Below are 19,328 nucleotides of genomic sequence, written 5' to 3'. Positions count from 1 at the left end.
CACTTCACAGAAAAACATACACCTGCCAACTGTGGGAATTTTTTAATTGCTCATCATTAAATAAATAAATAAAATAGGCTACACAGTGTGTTTTTCCCCCACAGATGCAATTAGTCTCACCCCATTCAGTCTCTAATTTCTCCACTGGATCCCTGCTGGGTCTTTCACAACTTAACTCTCCTGCCGACTGAGTGGCGAAATCCTGCATTTAACAGTTTGCCTGTTTATCTCAACTTTTCTGATCTGTAATACTGTCAACAGTGTTAGCCAAAAAATATGTATGGAATGGCTGCAAGTGAAGCCAAAATGGGTAGAATCTGCCATAAAACTAAATACATGCTCAAACTGTTCTTGTTCTGCTGTGGAGAGGAGAGAGAAGTAGATACAGAGACACAGAGAGGGGTTGAGGGCAGGGATTGGGAAGTGAAAGGGAGTCAGAGTATCAAAGAATCTTGAAACTTTGCGTTTTCTGTGTAATAGGTTTTGTCAGTGGTGACACAGCTGTGCAGAAGCAGCTACTGACTAGCTTTTGCTTCAGGCACTTCTGTGGAAGCCTAAGGGGAGTCGGTCTGATCAGTCAAAAGGATGCCAACCTAAATCTGGTTGACTTTAATACCGGCTCTCACACCAGCACACTCATGGCACAACATCTTGAATGCCAATGAATCATTCCTGAGAAACTCAGAGAGGAAACTCACATTCACATTCAAACGCATCCACTCTTAGTTTGATTTATTAGTCCTATAGTGTTACATTGTGGCTGTAAGGAAAGCAACTTGTTTCACGTTATGAATAGTTCAGAACAGTGGCTGAACTTTTACACTGGAAACTCTTTTGCTCCAAAAGAATATGGGGCAATCTATCTTTCAGAACTATGGATTACTACAAATTGTGATGTTGTTTAAAAACAGTCTGTACGCAAACTTTTCACAAGCAGCCTTTTCATTTGTTTTATGCCACAACAACCTTTCAAAGACCAATTTGCAAATGTGAAACAATTTGAAACCTCTCAGTTCATTTTTGATTTCCAAGAGGCATTGTCAACGCCTGTACTTAAACAACTTTCTAAGTTGTTCTCACAAAATTGCCACAGCTGTGCATCTCTTTACCAAGATAGGATATGCTAGCCGTTATGTCCTTGGCATGGGGGTGCATGAGCCAAAATGATGCCATCACATATTTTGCATTAAGCACAAAGGCTCCATAAGTTGGCAGTCTTCATATCAAACCCGCCCCATATTAGATAAATGGTTGTGATTAGTCCGAAGTGGGCTGGTTCGGGTGGAAATAAGTCCAAAGCCGAGGAGATTTATCTGCCAGAGCAAATAACACATGAGCTTTCAAATTCATCTGGTTCCCAGGCAAAGCCCCGCCATCTTGGACGTATCTTTACTGAATAAAAGTCTTAAAAATTGTCCAACAGTTTCTACAAGCTGTAATTGATATAATTAAGGAAAATTAGGACTTAAATACATTTTGGTGCAGGACAAAACAAACCTTTTTCTCTTAAGTAACTAAATTACAGTTAAAAGTTACACACACAGTAAAATCACATATTAGATATGATGTGGTTCCTCCAGCAGCCAGTATGCAAACAGGTGTCACAAAAATTGCTTAATCACTTGATTTGAATGAGAAACAGTCTCAACAGCCAACATATTTGAAGTATAGACCAAATGCAGCAGTACAGATGAAGAGACAGGTCAAATCAAACAGGATAAACAGACACTTCATTGATTAGTCTGTATCCTCGATGAAAAAGAGGGCAGCACACTGAGACATCACAATACATCTAGTGTGATGTGCCTCAATGGATATTAATCATAGGATCTTTGTTATTCTGCGGGATCAGAGAGATGAATATTAAATGAGCCAATGGCAGTGATTTCCAGACCACTAGATTTATTGGAATTAATGAGAGAACGTTTCACAGAAAAATGAAACGCAACAGCACAATCAAGTGCAACTAGACTAGATTTTATTTTACCACCACCCAACCAATGTCATACAGAGGGAACATTGTACAAAATTACCAGTCCAGCATTAGCACTATTTCTGACTCGTCAGTGGTGTGGCAACTGCAAAACGAAATGAAAATCTAGATTGTTGAAACACATGAGTGAGCATTTCAAACCAGTTCAAAGGTTGCGTCCCTCTGAGATTTTAGATCAGCTGGAGAAACCCTGATTATGCAGACAGGCTAATAATCACATTTGTACATGAAATTGTCTCCCTCCTTAAAGCGCCTTGACAGCCCTCCTCAACATGTGGTGAAACAGCTGGCAGCAGCAGTGCGCTCGCTCCCTTAGACAGGAATCAGAGTATGATCTAAAGTGGCAAGTGACACATAAACACTTTCTGATAAATCATTTTCACATCACTTGGTTCTATACCAAAAAGTGCAAGACCAACTCTGACAAATTCTCATGAGTCTTTTCTCCATAACTTCGCATACTTCTCATAACAAATGATGTTCAGTTTAATATTGAAGTCAGTCCATGTCTTGGATTCAGTTGTGTGAACTTAGAGTGAATTGACCTAGTCTTTACTTTCAACCACCACAAATAAAATCATGTAGCAATCTCAGAACCCATCTGTCTGACAACCATAACCATAACCTATTTTGGGAGATCCGGTGTAGCCGGCAGATAGCAGGGCCAAGATTTCTGCTCCTTGTGTGCTAATCTCTACAAACTGATAACTGATTATGAATGCAGATACTACAAAAGCTAATATACAGCTATCACCAGACAATAGGCAATGCATTCCACCTCTCCTCTCCACTATAAACAGAATTCTGTTTATAGAGATTAATCTCCTAGCAGATCATTCAAAAACTCTCAGCTTTATATCAGGTCCACATGAGGACTTCAACATGATGGTGCACCATGAGTGCTGTCCATGCATAAAAAAAAAGATCACCTGCTAATTGCAGACACTCTAATAGAAGAATAGATGAGAATATTATGAATTTTTATTGACTGATTTTAAAGTCAAACACAGTAAGCGAACAACATTGCAGAGAGCTTTTCAAGCCTCCAGGCAATGTTTAATGTAACACTCAAAATAATTGATTTTCCATGAAGCATTCATATAGTGTAGTATTCCTCAGTGGCAAGAAAAGAGAGGGTCTGGGGAATTTGATACAGTTAACGTCATTTCGAGAAGTTTTACAAGTTAAGTCCATCCTCATCTTCATCATCACAAAATCAGTTGATGGTAAGCTTATCACATGCATTCCAAATATAACATTTTACATGTGAGATCTGATCTGCTCCTTCACCATGTGTTCAGAAATAGTATGTTTGAGGGGCTCTGCCTAGATAGGAGAAAAGTATTTAAAGGCGCTGTATGTAAGAATGTGGCCAAAACGGTTACTGCACTCAAATTCAAAATACTGCCGCAAGTCGTGTCCACCCCCCCTCCCCTACAGATTGGAGGTTGCTGGACAGCGGCACGCTGGAGACTGATTTGTTTGCCCACGGGCGGCTGCCGTGGCAGGGCTGTGTCGCCGCGTCCTTGATCTTCGGTTTTCCAGCTGACCGTTCGAGCAAGTCCGGCTTCTCTGCTGCTAACGCTGCTGCCGGGATACAGCTGAGGAGGAGCCGGCTGCTAATGCTATGTACTGGGACACTGCTAATGCTGCTTGCCATGCTGCTGTAGCTCAGTCGTAACTTTAACTGATGCTGAGACTCTACTGACTGCGTGACTGGTAGACGGCGGTGGGTGGCGCAACAGGCCAAAACACAAATTCAAAACATAAACATGATTTGTGCACCATAAAAAATTTTTTTAAATGCAAATATTCTGGCTGTACTGTTGTTGTCGGTGAGATCAGTATGTTATATGAACATTATTCCTTAGTCTCTGTGACATATTAGGAGGATTTTACGACTATTTGCTTTAGATTTCTTACATATAGCTCCTTTAAAGTAAACCCTTTAAATTGTTAATCAGATTTCACTTCCTGTATGAACAATAGTATTTTTGACAGACATGTAACCCTGATATATATGTAGCCAAAATCTATGCGAACTAATAAGTGGTATAGACCATTTAAAAGCCTGATTTATGTGGTTGAGGATGATTAGCTGTAGATGCTGACTGAGCTGTGAGAGGTTTTGAATAAGTTAACAACTTCATAAAATCGCTGTGATAGACATTTTTGTTCACTTTCAGGAGTGAGGACACATTCTGGTTGCTGGTGGTGTGTTTTAACACAAAGGCAAGTCGGAAAGGCTGAGAGGGCTCCTGTAGGGAAGATACAGGCTGTTCTGGTGGGATTTGAATCCAGGCCAGTAAAACTGCACGTGAGTCTAAAGCTGAAGGTCTTAACCATCTCTGAGCGTTAAGTCTTTCTAGACAAAGAAGGCACAGAACACATGTAGATGCATTAACATATCAGCAGACGTACGTGTAAGGTTAGGGACGACTTAGCATTAAACATTCAAAGCAGAAGGACTAGACAAAGAGAATTTCCTGGCATGGCTGTGTTAATGTGATCATTTACTTGACACAGGTATAGAAATTAAAAAAAAAAATCCATTTTACTGAAATTTGGCTACGCTCGCGGTAGTGAATGAGTAATTTTTCTGCAGGGTATTAAAGGAGCTGTATGCCAGTTGAGTAATCCACTTACATTTGGCTTATAGAGGTTATAACGCTCAGTGCCAGATGTGTCACCAATACAGTGGGCTCATTGGAAATCATTATATAGATGTTCACGTGGTGTACAGGCTAAGCCAAGACCCTTTCACCTGCCAAAGCCTGTGACTGACACATTGTGAGTGCAGAGACCACTGGTAGATCAGGAGGCAGATATGGTGCACTATAGAGAAATGGATTCCATGTTCTTCTTTTCCACCACTTATGATCATATGATCTCTGTCATTTTGACAGGCTTATTATTTTGCCATGCACCTTTACCCAGGGGCCTCCTGTTAACTAGCTACAACTGCACAAGACTCCTCATAGAAAAATCTCAACTGTGGTGGGTTCAAAGGAGCACAAAAGTCCTGGAGCTTAAGATACTAGAGGACAAGAGGAGCAGACAAGAGGAGCTTGAGGAATAAGTCGCATGACACCAGAAAAGCTGGGCCAAAAGAGAGAGAGATGTGCAGCGCTTTAAGGGCATCTGTGAGAGAGTTTATATCCAGCAAATGTTGCTGTTCAGCAATTTATGCTTGGAGGGTGTTGTGCCTCCTCCCCTACAGATGCAGGTTGTAAAGAGGCTGCGAGAGTGTGTTTCTTGTTTCTCGCAAAACTCCTTCATTGCAGGATCACAAATCACAAATTTGCTTCGGGGGGCTTTCAGCATACAGTACGACACCCTGTCCTTTACAGCCATGCTTTGGATAAAGAAAACCTGCCTCCAGAAAAACCTTTGATGGTAAAGAAAAAAATGGAAGAAACCTCAGCGAGAGCAACTGTTGAGGGATCTGTCTCCCAGGATGGACAGTCACATATAGACAGATCTGCATGTGCATCAGTGTCTCTGCTGTTGTACAGGAAATTAATGTAATTATGCATGTGTGTACAAAGGAAAGTAGAGGAAAACAGCCTTTAGTTACTTTAGTTAAATAGCTGATTTAGTCATTTTTGGTAAGTGTAGTTATTTCAAGTGCTGACAGTCGATATCTTACAATATAAGTTACTACAAAAGGCACTCAAAGTTAGTGTTAGTCATTACTAATTTATGTAAAAAGCTTTATTTCTCCTTCTTTTTAATGTTAACAGTACTAAAAAGAACCAAGAACCAGCCTTTTTCTTACCTTTCTCATTTTTATTAGGACAAAAGGACGGACAAGGGAAGCGTTAGAAATATAAAATTAAACATAAGGGCATTCTGAACACTGACTGACTCCCAACATCTCTGCAGCAATTGTTGCTTGCATGTGAAGCTGATCGAATATTTGATTCTTTCATAGGATTAAAATAAATGTATATATTAGCCACATGGTACGGCTTACAGTCGCCCACATTCAGCTATAGGGATCATCCTGCATCAGACAGCCCCCTTATTAAATTAAGAAAATTAAGAAGTGACCCAGTGTGGCTTTGCACTGTAAGGTCTGTTACTGAGAGGATTACTGTGAAAGTGGTTTCCTCTCAAGCAATGAGAGCACACAGGACCTGGTAGCTGCATTTGACACAGAGACACCGAGTAACAGGATGTTCTTTTCAGCTGTCGTATACTGTTTTTATAGAGATACCCCCAAGGCACCAGCCAACACCATGAGCCGGAATTATTCAGACTGCCCATGTGAAAATGTCAAAATACAGTTGTATAACACAACATAAAAGCTATTTATACATCCTTTAAACTTGATAAAATTCCAGAAATGTATATATCTCAAGGAAATTACTAGCATAGTGTTTTAGCTCATAGAAATGTGTAGCTTGTACCAATGCTGGAAGTGTAGGATAAGTCGATTAAAAATTAAACATAAATGCAGTTTCTTTCTTTAAGATACGCTTTGATGCTTTGGAGATGCGGCACATCACCATCACATTTCACGCGCCACACTTATTTGGCCTTTTCTTTGTCTGCTTAACATACTGTTGAATGAGTGTATCAGAGAGAAATGAAGAAGTAAAGAATGTGAGAAGAGGCACAGTTGGGGCAATAGTCAAATAACAGAGCCAGGGATATACAGGAGCACAGAAAATAAGTGAGAGAGTGTTCTGGTCCAGGAAATATCAGGCCTACTTTGTAGAGATGTCATGATTTTTTCTACACGAAAAGCCCATCTGCTCTTCCCAGAAGACTGTCTCAGTGTGCTTCTACAGCAATAACACTGTATTCCCAGAGCAGCAGTCCTTAGCTCCACTCAGTATCACACGTACACGGCCGACTGCAGCGCCCTGAACCACACATGCAAACACATACATGAGGAGTGGGCATTCGTGCACATACAGTGCGTGCGTAGTGTATAGAATGCACTGGATAATTATTAGTTTATTTCTCATGATTTAGTTGCTTGGCAACAGCTTTAACAGGGTGGGAATATGAACTGATACCTAGAGCAAGGATGTTTTTTGATCAGGTCCTGCCCCCTCCTCTTGCTGGATAATATGAATCTCCTTTATGCTGCAGTAGTCTTTCAAAGTCCCCAGTGTCATGCAGCCATTCAGACTATACCACATGTTAGGCTATGGCTGCACTTCCATTCATTTACCATGGCAGTAACTCAGCTTTGGCATGCGCCTGCTTCCACTCATTTCATTTCTTTCCTCTGTGACTCTCTGTGCATTATCACCTCTTTACAATCTCTGTCATACAAACATCACAGACGCACTCAGTGCCATCCAGCAGGAAATGTGTTAAAGTTTTAGGTCAACTAAAAAAGCCACAAACATGACAGACCAAACTGAGATTCAGCTGACTTTACCATGCTGTTATTCATCTCTGACATTGTGAGTTTTTGCGATGGTCATGATATGTATTTCAACTGCACAAATATAGGGTTCTGCCAAACCACTGAATAATCCAATCACATGTGAATTATTTACCATTTCGGGCGCACGTTCTTTACTTTTCCCCATGAATAATGCATTTTCCCTGCATGGCTTTACTGATACGTTTCAACATTATTGTTCTCTCCGGCATGAATTCTGTCATGTGTGTATCCATGTTAAAATCCTTTGTATGACTCATGTGTGCTCCAGAGATTGGCAGTGTCTACCTGCAGATGAAGACAGTTCTATAAATAGGGTTGTTTGTGGGGGGATAAAAATGAGATTCTTGAGCTTGCTGAAAGCCCATAAATTTACCTTATTATTCCGCTCACACAGTTTAGTCTGCAAATGTCAAGCAAGCGTGTTCATATCAGAATCTATATCTTTAAATTCCAGCATGCATCCTTGCGAGCGTGTCTCCTCCTGTCTCATTTATCAGTAAAAATTACCACATCTCAGACAGTGTGCTAAAATATTCCAATTAATTCACAAATGTGCCATTACACAGGGAGAGTTTTCATCCAAATGCCCTGGAACAAGCCATGTTTCAATTCCAGATAGCAATTTCTGTGCCCCGCTCTAAAAGATCAGGTTGTTTTTCATTGTTTTCAGATTGGTTCCAGAAATTTCTTCTATCAGTGTTTCGTGCTTGAGAATAGTCCTTTGGTGAGCGTTTGAGTATTTGACATTCCGGAGGTGTTGTTCTTCTAATGCGCCCCGGTGATTATGATGTTTTTCCTGAGGGATGCTTTACTACCAGTGAGTCATATTTAGCAGCACAGACTGCTGTCGGGGCAGCGAAAGTGGAGTCCCTTTCCTTACATGTATTAATCAGAAGCCAGCCCAGAGGCTAGATGTTCCTGGACTATAATTGTGGAATATAATACATCTCTGATTAAACCACACCTTTAGGACAATGAGGAATAATAAGGCTAATGTTCATCCTATAAAGCAGCTATACCCAGACATATTCATACGCTTGATCATTTATGATTAAAGGAACAGTTCACCTCCAAATCAACATCACATATTTTCTTCTTACCTGTGCTATTTATCAGTCTAGATTGTTTTGGTGTGAGTTGCTGGGTGTCGGAGATATCAGCTGTTGCCTTTCACTCTGATATAATGGAGCTAAATGGCACTCAGCTTGTGGTGCTCAAAGCACCAAAAATACATTTAAAAATCTCAACAGCAATGTCGCTTTCCAGAAATATCAACCAAGATGATCCACAGATCTTGCTGCAAGTAATTTCATTTAGGAACTATTTTCTTTCCACCAAACACCCCCCAATGATATCACCGTGCAGAAAGAAGCATGCATCTACTGCTAGCTCACCTAGCACCACTGAGCTAGCTAACACTACAGCTCAGCCAAGGAATACAGCATTCATTTTTACATCTTGCACATCACAAACATGACCCTTCTGTCCATGAGTAGATGCACATTTCCTTCGGTGTGGTGATACAGTTGGTGGTTGTAGGCCTAGTTCAGAAGAAATTAAATAGTTCCAAAATGAAACTGCTCACAACAAGGGTAGTGGGTTATCTTGAGTAACCGGGTCATCATTTCCAGGCAGTTCTTATTCCCACTTCGTCAAATGCTAATGCTTTGTCACGCAAAAAGCACACGTATTTATGAGACGCACCAGGATTCAACTCAAATGTAAACCCATTCGTGGCAATATTTGATGTTGAGGGCAACTGATGTAGTATAAAGAGCAAGAAAGTCCACAAAGGGTGGGAGAGAGGGGTGGCGTACGTGTCAAACAAAACTGGACTTTGATCCAGGAGACCAAAGTTGGTGTCTCATGTGAAACCAAAATCCAATTTTGTTTTAACGTAACCTTATGCAATTTACACACAGTCGTAACAAGCTGATGTCAGTCACATGTTGTACTTACGTTTTATTTAACAAATGTACTTATTCTAACCCAAAACATGATTTCTTTTCTAAACCTAACCGAATACATGTTTTGCCTTAACCAAACCACAACCGTTTGACAACATTAAGCACATTACAAAGTGTTTCAGCTGTGTGTCACATAGATTCACTTAATGGTGCCTTCGGCCACACCAAGGGGCTTGACAATTTGTCAGTATTTGACAACTTGGGAGTGAGAATGGGATGTGGGACAAGACATTGCAGTTTAGATTTTCTTGTTTTGTTTTTTTTGCCACTTTGAGCACCACAAGCTGAGTGCCATCTTGTTCCATTATATTTGAGAGAAGGCATCTCAACAGCTGATATCTCCAGCACTCTGCAACTCACACCAAAATAATCTAGATTGATAAATAGCACTACAGGTAAGAGGAAAAATATGTATTTGTGATTTGAGGGTGAAATTTATCTTTAATGCTTGCTTTCAGTGTGCAACAATACTACTGAATATCTTGTGCTCTAGGTAAACATGTCCCTTGTCACTGTGGCAGCTCCTCACACATGAATAAAAATGCTGAACATACTGAACATGTCATCACAAGGTCATTTCTCTTCTTGCACTGATAACCTGCTGTTTAAATGGACCACAGGGAAGCCTAAACACTACAATCACATGAATATTTCCACAAGTAGATTCATTCAAACTGTCCAGATGGCATCACAGACTTCCCTGTGACTGTTTAAGATACAGGCTTTGATTGTCAAATGGTTCGTGACTCACTCCATCTTAATTTCCCCCCATGATTGTATCTGCCCGTCACTGTCTCAGTGTTTCTGTGAAATATGATCATCTCTCATTCGATCCCTCTACATCCGCTGTGCACAGGCACACCTCTGCCAAACCACCAGACAAGTCCGGCAGCATCCACAGATGGGGAGTACAGGACCTAGCTAGCGAGAGCGTCATAGAACTTCGCCTCCACACTTAACTCAATCTGTGCCCATGTAACGCCAGCATGGCTAGGCCTGCAGCCAGATCCGCCCCCATATCTGCGATTGTCACACCACAACACCAGCAGCACAGCAACACGCTCCTTCATTGTGACAGATTTAGACAGCACTCAGCGTTCTCACCACCTGTCAGTTCACCATGTTCCACCATGTCGCCATGGCAATAAGGGCCTTTAAACTAACATTATTAGTGGTCCTGTAACTGCCTTGCCTTTGGGGTGAAATACACACGTCTGTATTAAGCGCCTGACGCTCACACAGAAGGGCAAGCACGGTCGCCTTTTGCACAGCCAGGCTGGTTCATTCAAAGGTCCGGCTGGCTGTAGATTATGCACAAACCAGGCAGCTACAAAGGACAAATACATTATGTAGAGATGGTATCTGCAGAGCAAGAACTAGCAACTGCAGAGAAATGCCACATGTTCACATGGCCAAAATGTATATCTTTGTGTAATAGCATTGACCCCGAAAATACAGATACACCTTGGCTTGTTTTCAAATCTCAATTTCACATCTTACACAGTAAATCTGCACAACACCAGGAAGATAATGAGGCAAGTTGCAAGAAAATAATACATGTTAAAAAGCTAGAAAGTGATTTGAAAAAACAAAACCCCAACAAAATAAGGTGTGAGCAAATTTACAGTTGGGGAGACTAAGAGTGTCGTTGTCTTCCATGATTAGATGCTCACCACCCAGCAAAGAGAAGGAGCAGGAGCAGGAGCTAGCACACCTCATAACTGCACCACATTACAATACAGGGGATTATTCATGGCAAGAAAGGGAACTGTGTCCTGTGGTGCACTCCTACTGATGAGGAAGATTCAGTGAGAAGCTAGGGCAGACCTCAGACCTCAGGCTTGTAATAGTACATCCATAAATTACCACAAGACAAGGGCACTCTCTGAGGAGCCCCAGATGCAGGACTTCACTAAAATTACAGCTCGTTTATCAAATCCTTTATTTCCAAACTGGCCTTTTCACCAGGAATCCCAATATAGGTGCTCTGAATCCTCCTCTTACATCATTTCCCAGGAGCCCTCTCCCTGTATAATGTATCATTGCACTGTACTGTATGTTTGGCATTGTGTTTTGTCAGCAAGGAGACCAAAACATTTGTTCAGGACTACAGGAAAACAGAGATGCTGGCAGAGCTCCACTGGGATCAAGGAACATTAAACCAAACAAATTTTTAATAGTAGTGTTTACTTATTCAAAATAAAGCAGATACTTCATATTATTTTCAACACACTGCTTTCAACTTGTCTTCATAATGTAAGCAGGGTTTTCAAGTGCCCACTTGAGGAACCATTTGTGTGGCAGCAGATAGACACTGAAGACACTGATTCAGTGTGATTCATTTATTGTTGGCATATCAGCTCTGACATGTCTGCTGGCCACTGTTTTCTACAAATGATGACTAAAAAGTATGGAAGGATGCCACCACCAGTCCATTGTCCTCAAGCACCCACTGGGGAAAGCTACTAACAGCAGACTGCCAGTGGCAGGGCTTCCTACAGCATCTATGGTTTATCAATGATCTAAAGCCAATTGTTATTTCTGGATGGGCAGAAGTGCGCTGCTGTCTCGAAACAAGCAGATATCTGGAACATGAGGCGGCACATCTCGAGTGAGGTGAACCATACTCTTCAGCCGAGACAGCAGAGGCACGGGGCTCTGGCTGACTGAGCCAGGATGATGAGTTTAAGTTAATGCTTTAAGGCATGTATATTTGTGGGATATTTACCAATCTCAGTTCCACGTGACACACTATCTCTTCCCACAATGCCTTGAAATTACACTGATGTGGCAGCCATATCACAGCTGAAGATTTGGAGACCCAATTAGTGGAGCTTTCATCGCATCAGCTTGAGTGAGCCGAAAGGAGCGCTGCTGCTGAGAGTAATCATGCCGTCACTAGTCATCCTGTCAGCCCGTCCCGAGCACAACATCTGTAGCATGTCTGCCTCTGACAGGATCGCTGCCGAAGTGTGAATTACCGGGAAAGAGAAAGAGATCTTCTAAATTAGATCAGCCAGGCATATGGGTGTACAGGTAAACAAATCCTCCTTGCGGAACTGATACTCATTAAGTCCCTGTGTTAACATCTCGCAAGGGGTAATTGCACATGGTACTTAAGTCTAAATGGACAGTTATGTGACCATCCATCAAAATCTTTCTTGCACTCCCTCCTCTCTCTCTCTCTGTCTCCTTCTCTCCAGCATGCAGCAGCTGCTGTAATTGTAATTGCACTGTCTGACAAAATTAATGTAGCTTTTGACCAACTCATTTCATGGCATAAAACAAGGATGATCCTCAACAGCAAACTTAATTATTCTACTGCAGATACAATGTAGAGAGCCCGCCCACTCAGCTGGAGTGTTTTCATTAGATCCTACCTGAATGGAGACATCACTGTAAGAGCCTCCTATGACCCCAGAGATTGCCAGGGGGACGTCATCATGGATGGCGTAGGAACCGTCGGGGCATGTGTACTCGCTGTCATCCACTTTGGTGAGGGAGGCCCTGACAAACTCCAGAGACTGCTCCAGAGCGTAGGTGTCCTTAGAGCAAGTGTCCAGTATATGAGCGCCCAGTCTGATCCCAGGCAGGATGCGCTCATCCTTGTTGATTTCATCTAGTGCCAGCAGCATGGCCTCCAGTCTCTGGATCCCTCTCTGAGCATTGATCTTCCCACAGTCCTCTGCTCCCTCACCCTTCTGGTGCACAGGGAACAGGCCGCCAATCATCAAATCTCCGTCCAGTGTGATCTCCCTCTTGGAGTCAGTGTTATAACCTACCACAGGCAAACCCTGGGGAGCCTGGGCAAAGAGAGACACACATAAGCACAGCAGGCTGAGGTGGGACAGCCAGAGGGGTCGGGGCACAGGGCGCACCCCCAACACCGGGGATTTCCCCAATGACATATCCCTGGGCAAAACAAGGTCAACGTCCTGCCTGTGGTGTCTGGTCAGCGTTCGGTCGGCTTTTGATGACGGCGGCTCTGTAGAAAAGAACAGTGAGGCGCAGCAGCACCAGATCTCAAAGCACCAGTGTTTTTATTCTGACAGAGGCCATTTACAGCATCAGCCCCATCCTCTTCATCCTTCTCTTCTTCAGGGTGTTTTTGTAGATTACAGCCTGCAGATCAAACAGAGAGAAAGTCAGTCACAGCCTTTGAGCTGGAGTACAATGGTCCCTTTGTCTCGCACACATCGTGTCTGCCAGGGACGGACTTGTCCCAAGGAATATTTGACATCATCTGAACAAGCGAGTAAATATTTGTATCCTTTGATGCTTATTGATGATGGATGTGGTATGCGGGACAGAAAAAAGTAAAGACGGGCCATTTGTGCTACTACACAACAGGCGTAAACTAATCAGCAAAATGGGTCTCAAGGACAGAGGTCACCATCAAAGCAGAGTTCACTGAGGACAGCAGGAGCATCCTCCAAATGGTTTTCTTATGTTATCAAGCAGCACGCGGTCAAGCCTTCATTTATAGTGTGTGTTCTTTAGTATGAAGCCCCCTTCTCTCCTGCTGTTTCATTGTCTGTCTGACCTCACCTACTTCCCTTCTAAGGCAGATGATTGTACAACACTTTTATAATCAAATGTGCACATGCTTCTGTACACTGAAAATATGCGGAGGTAACAAATCATGTCTCTGAGGATTGTTTGTCAAATCACATCAACTACTCACACAGTCACAAGATTTGTGCGCAATAAAAGCAAAATCCACACACAAATAAAAGGAGATAAAGTATTGAAATCTATTGCAAGAATATAAATTCATTTTGTTGTCAGCAGATTGAATTAGTGTGATTTTATCCCGAGCTACATAAACATAATCATTTGTTCCACTGTCTCTAACGTGGTACATTATTTATTGTCAATACAAAGCAAGATACAGCTAATGTGAGCATTTCTCATTCCCAGCCAAAAAAAAAAACATGTTAGTGAAACAAATGCGACTAACACTGAGACAAATGGGGGTTTCGGTATTCTTGGATAAACACTGCAACTTCAATTTTAGAGCTAAGCCCCGTCCTTGAATTGTAAAGGCATTTAATGATTGTGTTCAGTTAAACTAATACTAATACACAATTGATCTGCCAGGTCAGAGGATTCCCTGGAGCTGGAAGAAAGATGAAACAAGCAAAATGACTATGCTACCAAGTTACTGCAATACACAGCTGACCCCAGGTAATGCTCTGGAGAGAAGTGGATCTATTCTGCAAGGATGACAGCAATAGTGTAGATTACTTTAAAGATATACAATGCAGAGGTAATCCATCTCAATCATCACTTCTGATCCACGCTCAGTGTGTGGCAGGGTATTTATCGGCAGAGACTCTGCCTCTGCCTGTATTTTCTTATTTTCTGTGCTCATAACGTTTACAGGCGTGTTCTTCCACAGTGTTCGGGTGAGGTCAGGACTTAATAAAAAAGAGGCAGCCAGGTGTCGGACTGTTACCGCCCAGGTCACACTGCCTGCGTGAGGAGTGCGTGTGGGTTGCTGAACCTCTTGGGTTTTGGGGTGTTTTTCCCAAACGCTGTGTTACCAGATTAGTGCAGCAGCACTGCTCAGGCACGGCTCGGTTGCGGAACATCTGGAGTCTCTAAGACAGTGAAAATGGTATTTTGTTGTTGAAAATGCAGTGGCTTGGACAGCTCCATAAATAAGTGGAGTACTGGCTTTTAATTGTGGAAATACAGTAATCATAGCAGCAGGCAGTGCCACAGCAGCAATGTTGTCTGTGTGAACACTGCACACGTGTGAGCTGCAGCAGTTCAGCAAAGTTAGCTGTCACGTGCTGCTCACATAGGCAGAGCGACAAAGGGCGTAAGCAGGCAGCATCCAAAACAAACTGCAGGAAAAATGCAAATAAAGCGACATGAAAGTGAATGTGGGGTTGGCTTTTACTTTAATTTTCACTGGCTGGCGAGCATTTACAAACAGTGAATGACAACCTTTAAGTGCACATAAAAACCCCTAATCCAAATCAGTTTTCATTAATTGTGTTTATTTATGTTACTTCTACCATATAAAAGTCCGATGCCTGAAATAGGTAAATTATAGGCCAGTGTAGTGAATAAAAATTTTCCAGTTACTCCAATTTATCATGAATCTAGCATCAATACTGTGCAGAGCCACGTCCCGATTTAATGTGACACTGCACTCTGATGTGGTTCATGTATGGATTTTCAACAGATGAGACGCAGGGTTATTGTTCAGGCCTGGTGTCAGTCCCCACAAATCCCAGAGGCTTAATTAGGCAGAGTGTTGAGTGTGGGAGAAGTTTATTGGAGTAAATTATTGAGCCAGAGTGATCTGTCTCATATCCACTGTTTCAACAAGTCAAGCAGGCTGACAAGCAGTAATTAACTGTATTGATGAGAGATTATGAAACCGGAGCAGGCGGATATTAATACTCATTTTTCTTTCTTTCTGTTTCAAAGTACTGACTTATACCTATTAAAGCAACGTATAGCTCTCAACAGGAGTCAGACTGCAGACCACGGTCTTTGGGGTTTTTCTCTGTGTCTCTTCCTCTTGTCTTTCTCTCTTTATCCACTCCCTCTCCCTGTTGTTTCCATGGAAACTTGCCAGTAGATGGAGAGGGTGAAGAGGAAGTGGAAGACAGACCAGGACAAGTGGGCCAGTCTGACCATGCATGATGCTTGGTCCTGTGGGAGAACTGGGAAACCTGACCAAACTGATCTCACTCCAGTCAGAGCCATTTTTTTGTGTGCTGCTTTTTAAACACATCCCAGACACAGAACAATAACTGAGTGATACAAGCTCAGTTTCAAACAACTCCTGTCTTTAGATACACATTATTCTCACTTGATCCATCTGTATTCTTACTCATCCAGTAGTGGTTTGATAAAAGAATAAATAAAACTCCTGCCTTCGAGGTGCTTCTGGTGCAAACACTGCAGTCGTTTAATAAGAAATAAGATGTGACATGTTGCATTACATTTGATGAACAGCCAGTGAAACATAAAAGCTCCTTTTTCCTTCTCACAAAATAAGTGTGTGGATATCAGACCTTACGTTTGCTCCCTCAGCATCTTGCCAACAAGTGAAACTCCATTGCAACAGCTGGCACATACGGGCCAAGTCACTACTGCTTCCCTCGCATACAAAGGCAACTGCAGAAAAGTGAAGGATTACAACTGTGTACAAGGAGGTTTTAATGTTTTGTGAGTGCAGCGTATGAAACATTGCCGCACAAGCCGCAAATGCCCAAATGGCGAGAGAAACAACAAGTCTGGGCTGTCGGCTGACTAAATGTGTTTATTTTGAATATAATTCTGCAGTGGAACAAATGTCAGCAATAACACTGGTAAAGCACTTAAGCGCAGCCTCGAGAGAGAATGGTGACAAAAGGATTTCTGGCTGACACGTTGTCAGTCTCCTTCCCGATCCTGCAGTCCCACAGGAGACCTCCATCTCACCAGTGGACTCTATTTCTCTCTCTTTGTCTTTGTTCACTACACTCCAATATCCAACCTATTATGACAGCATACACATTCCTCTCAGACGACCTTTAAATATGATAACGTCATTGCAAAGTCATGAGCAGTGAAAGCTGGTGATCTCCATATCTCAATTTGCTTCAGCTTTATGAATAATGCTTCTTTAGTTATTTAGGCAAAAACATTTTATATGTAGAGGTTTACCCTCACTATCCCACACAGGAAACAGGAGGAAACAGCCACAACCCCCTAAAGACTGAACATTTCACCTGTATGGGTGTGGTTTTACAGGACGTTGCAGTGCATGCTTTGGCGGGCTATGCTCCGAATTTGTACAAATAATGACTGAGTGGCAAAGTATGGGCTGTTTTTTTTCTCTAAACCTTGGAGAATAAGGCAAATTAGACTGAATAATACACGCATTAAGTATGGGATCAGTTTATTTGATGCATGACAAGTATGAGGGTACACAGAATATAGTATTCATGTTTTTCTATAACTTTCTTCACATATGTACATGGTATTTGGCAGTCTTTCTTGTAAACCTGATGCAAAGTCCTTCATTAATATCAGACTGCAGACCATCTATCTGAGTAGATTTTTGTTGTCAGACATAATTTAGTCAATCTAAAAGACAATGTATTTGAGCACTATTTAGTTGTACATATTTTTCAGTTTAAGATTATGATGATCAATTTAAAAGTCATTTGAAAATCTGCCAGGAAGTCTACTCACAGTTGCAGCAGTGTCAGCAGTACAGGAAGCAAAAATCTAAATGTTTCTTTGTAAAACAGTCATCACAAAAAAATGAAAATGAATCTCTGTTTGAAGTAACAGATAGGCATGAGGTCTCCTGTAGGTTTAATCCTGGCGTCCAGGCAAAGATTAGGTAAATAAACAACTGTTTAGGTTACTTTTGCTAGGTTATCCAAAAAGTGCCAAGACAACCACAGACTGTATAAAATAATGGATGTAGCCTCCGTGACATCATCCATTGGTATGTGGACTCTCACTTACAAGCCTCGAATTCAGCATTTCGACTGAACCATATTGTTGTTTTGGAGCCAGAAGTGACTGTATTTGGCCGAGAGGGTGGAGCTGTGGAGGAGCAAGGGGTGGATCTGGCTCAAAGACAGTAATGACGCCTCGCAGACAGCCTGTCACTTGAGCTGCACCTTCCTTAAATTTGCGGAACTTTAAGCCTTAACAAAGTATTAATGGGTAAGTTATAAAAAAACATTAGGCCCCGTACAGTTGTCATAAATATTAAAAGTGTCTATAGAGGCCAAAACCATATTTTTTTCCTGCAGTAAAGTTGGGCTTTTAACATTGGGGTCTATGGGGACTGACTCACTTCTGGAGTCAGCCTCAAGTGGCCATTAGAGGAACTGCAGTTTTTGGCACTTTTGCATTGGTTTCATTTTTCAGCCCCGAAGGTTGCCACTTGGGGATGACCCAGTGCGAGCCCAATGCACATCAGACACACACAATATTCTGTAGGACATAAGACGCCGCCCCCAGGTGAAACACCAAGTCCCGGAAAACCGCCAGTTTGGTTAATTACCACCTAAATCTCGATTCAAAAACACATGTTGTGATTTTATAGGGGGGAATATGTCAGTCACTTCTTTGAGTCCTGCTCCCAGCCAAGAAAATATTAACACACATTACCCAAGTTAACATTTCAGCTGTGGGATAAAATAATTATAATAGATTTTTTTTTTGGACAGAGCACTCCTGTTTCCAGTCTTAATGCTAAGCTAAGCTAACCAGCTGCTGACCATATCTTCATACAACTGCGACTGTGGCTCAAAGGTCGAGCGGGTAGTCGACAAATCAGAAGATCAGAGATGTGATCCAAGGCTCCTCCAGTCCACATGTTGAAGTATCCTTGGGCAAGATACTGAACCCCGAATTGGTTCTATCAGTGTGTGAGAGCTCAGTGGTGACTGAGTAGCAGTTGGCACTGTGCATAGTAGCCTCAGCCACCAGTGTGTGAATGTGTGTATTTAAAAGCACTGTGAGTGGTCAGAAGACTAGGAAGGTGCTTTCCAAGTGCAGTCCATTTACATTCTGCACAGACATGAGAATGGTATCAATATTTCAACCGTGGAATATGTTCACAAAAGTATAAACTTTGTATAAACCCATGATGATTCTTGACATAACGTTAGATAGCTGTTGAGAAACACTGTTTCCAGCTCATATAGTCCATGAGCATAATGCGTAAGATACTCTGTGTAAATGACAGATGCTACAAGCAGTATTTACACTTTAGATGTAATATCCCACCCAGAATTCCGTCTACACGCTAACTTCAAAGAAAAACTATGCCTCTCATTTTTCCTCTCTCCTCCTATGCAGCCATCTCTGTTTCCCTCTTCACCAGATGGCCTTTTTAATTCAAGAGCATAAAGCCTGCCAGCCTCTTACACACTTCAAACCAGACTGTGTGAAGGAATGGGAGGAGTGAGAGGGGGGCGAAATAAAAAAA

General features: G+C 42.0%; 1 protein-coding gene across 1 annotated transcript in view; it reads right to left on the bottom strand.

Annotated features, from left to right (window-relative positions):
* Positions 1-19,328, bottom strand: part of grm2a (glutamate receptor, metabotropic 2a) — a 40,848-nt gene that overhangs the window by 10,322 nt on the left and 11,198 nt on the right. The window contains exon 3 of the mRNA XM_078168056.1: positions 12,748-13,489. Coding sequence (XP_078024182.1) covers positions 12,748-13,275 — 528 coding nt within the window. The 5' untranslated portion in view covers positions 13,276-13,489. The remainder of the gene's footprint in view (positions 1-12,747; positions 13,490-19,328) is intronic.

Source organism: Epinephelus lanceolatus, chromosome 1, assembly GCF_041903045.1.
Source record: "Epinephelus lanceolatus isolate andai-2023 chromosome 1, ASM4190304v1, whole genome shotgun sequence".
Taxonomy (NCBI): Eukaryota; Metazoa; Chordata; class Actinopteri; order Perciformes; family Serranidae; genus Epinephelus; species Epinephelus lanceolatus.
This window is presented reverse-complemented; position numbering and strand designations above follow the sequence as displayed.